General features: G+C 48.3%; 1 protein-coding gene across 1 annotated transcript, besides 4 other annotated features; it reads right to left on the bottom strand.

Moving 5' to 3' along the window:
* Positions 1-203: 203 nt before the first annotated feature.
* Positions 204-248: a microsatellite.
* A 246-nt stretch (positions 249-494) lies between these two features.
* Positions 495-533: a microsatellite.
* A 58-nt stretch (positions 534-591) lies between these two features.
* Positions 592-616: a microsatellite.
* A 347-nt stretch (positions 617-963) lies between these two features.
* Positions 964-991: a microsatellite.
* A 589-nt stretch (positions 992-1,580) lies between these two features.
* On the bottom strand, positions 1,581-1,961 carry TraAM80_10487 (group II trans-sialidase superfamily; the record flags this gene model as incomplete). The annotated part of the gene is made up of 1 exon (XM_029387103.1): positions 1,581-1,961. A coding segment is annotated over one exon (381 nt), but the record flags the coding sequence as incomplete, so codon positions are not given.

Below are 1,961 nucleotides of genomic sequence, written 5' to 3'. Positions count from 1 at the left end.
AGTTACATAAGTGTCCACGATGAAAAATGGACGAGCAGCGTTATTGCAGACAGTTAAGGTTGCCGCATCGTCATTCCGCAGAAGAAGAGAAACCAAACCCCCACAAAACACAGACAACTCAGCCACAATGAAGAAGAGCAACGGCCAAACAGCGACCTCCGCAGCCGAAAGAAAGAACTGTAAAGCCCCGTAACCAATGCAAGACACCCAACGCGAACAACCACACCGACACACACACGCACACACACGGAAATTGGGCTAACAGTCATCGAAAAGCGCGGCATCCACACCACTGCGCCATTGCACACCGTGCGCAAGACACGACGCCACTCAGAATAACACTCTCACAAGCAGCGCACTGTCTTCGCAAGGAAAGGGGGTGAGTCACAGCGCACCTCATCCCTTTGTCGTTGTCTCGGTCTCTTCATAGCCACAGGCGTCGCTGCCAGCACCGACTACGAAAGCATCCTCCACGTGCACCGCAATGTGTGTGCGTATATATATATATATTGTATTGTATTGTATTGTATAGTGTGTGCGTGCCTGCAGTACAAAAATAAAAGAGAAGGAAGAAGAGTAAAGCGTGTGAGAACGCACATACACACACACACAGACAGAATAGATGCAGGACGAAAAGGCGGAAAAAAGAGATGACTAAACCTCAAAATGGCACCGCAGCCTAAGCAGTGGCAACACACAAGTAATATGAATCAACAACAATAATAAAATTACTCCTCAAGATGTTTTCAACGAAAAAAAAAAAATTACTCCTAAAACCGTTTTCACAACCAAAAAAAAATGTCGTGGAAGACCCCTGCACGATCTTTTCAACAAAAAAAATGTTCATGTTTTGGCTGCATATTTCAAAAAAAGATATAGATATATTCGTTTTAACCACTGAAGACCCCGGTGTCCACACACCGTTTAACCTCCACAGGGAGCCGCAGTGCGTTGCTGTGGCTCTCATTCCTTCCTTCCTTCCTTCTTCCTTAATTTACCCATCGGCAGACACATAATGCCGAGAGCGTCCGCAAGGCCCAAGAAAAGCGGTGAGTTGTTTTTCCTCGTGTCTTTTCAAACGAATTAGATGGCCTGCGCGTCAGCCAGCACCGTGGCACACGTCCGCCCCCGCCAAAAAAAACCAGGACATAAAAGAGAAAGCCCCGGTCCCTCTTGCGGCGACCGCAGTGCAGGGGCGCAGTGAAGAATGTCCCGCCGCTGGGCAAACACGCACGCTCGACGCCGTCAAGAATAAATCAACCAAACAACAAAAAACACATCCGTAAAGCTGTAAACCAACAAAACACTCAACAAAAACACACATAAAAAAAACGGTGATTCGCCTCCAGTCATTGCTAGAGGCAAACAATATAACAAACAATAATGGATTGAATAAAATACATGAAAACCCCGTTGTACTGGCGCCGAGGGGAGTGCGCAATTTATGGAAACGGAAGAAAAAAAAAACGGAAAATAAAACAAAATGCGGGCCTACATGAGACTTTATTTAGTTTAAAAAGTGATTGGAGAAACGGAGATGCCCTCAGTAGAAGCATAAACCCCACGTCACCGCGGTCCACTCAGCACAGGGCTGCAAAGCTCCATAGCCCCAATAGCAGCAGGAACAGCCTAGACACATCCGCACACATGGAGCTGTCACCTGCACGGTGCGTGGGTGCATCGGTGCGATCAGCTTCACGTTTCTCAAAGGCATCGTAGCTGTCACCTGCACGCTGCTCAGAGGCATCGTAGCTGTCACCTGCACGTTTCTCAAAGGCATCGTAGCTGTCACCTGCACGTTTGCTCAGAGGCACTGTAGCTGTCACCTGCACGGTTCTCAGAGGCATCGTAGCTGTCACCTGCACGTTTCTCAGATGCATCGTAGCTGTCACCTGCACGGTTCTCAGAGGCATCGTAGCTGTCACCTGCACGTTGCTCAGAGGCACTGTAGCTGTCATCTG

This window comes from Trypanosoma rangeli, assembly GCF_003719475.1.
Source record: "Trypanosoma rangeli strain AM80 chromosome Unknown Tra_15.4_contig_01001, whole genome shotgun sequence".
Taxonomy (NCBI): Eukaryota; Euglenozoa; class Kinetoplastea; order Trypanosomatida; family Trypanosomatidae; genus Trypanosoma; species Trypanosoma rangeli.
This window is presented reverse-complemented; position numbering and strand designations above follow the sequence as displayed.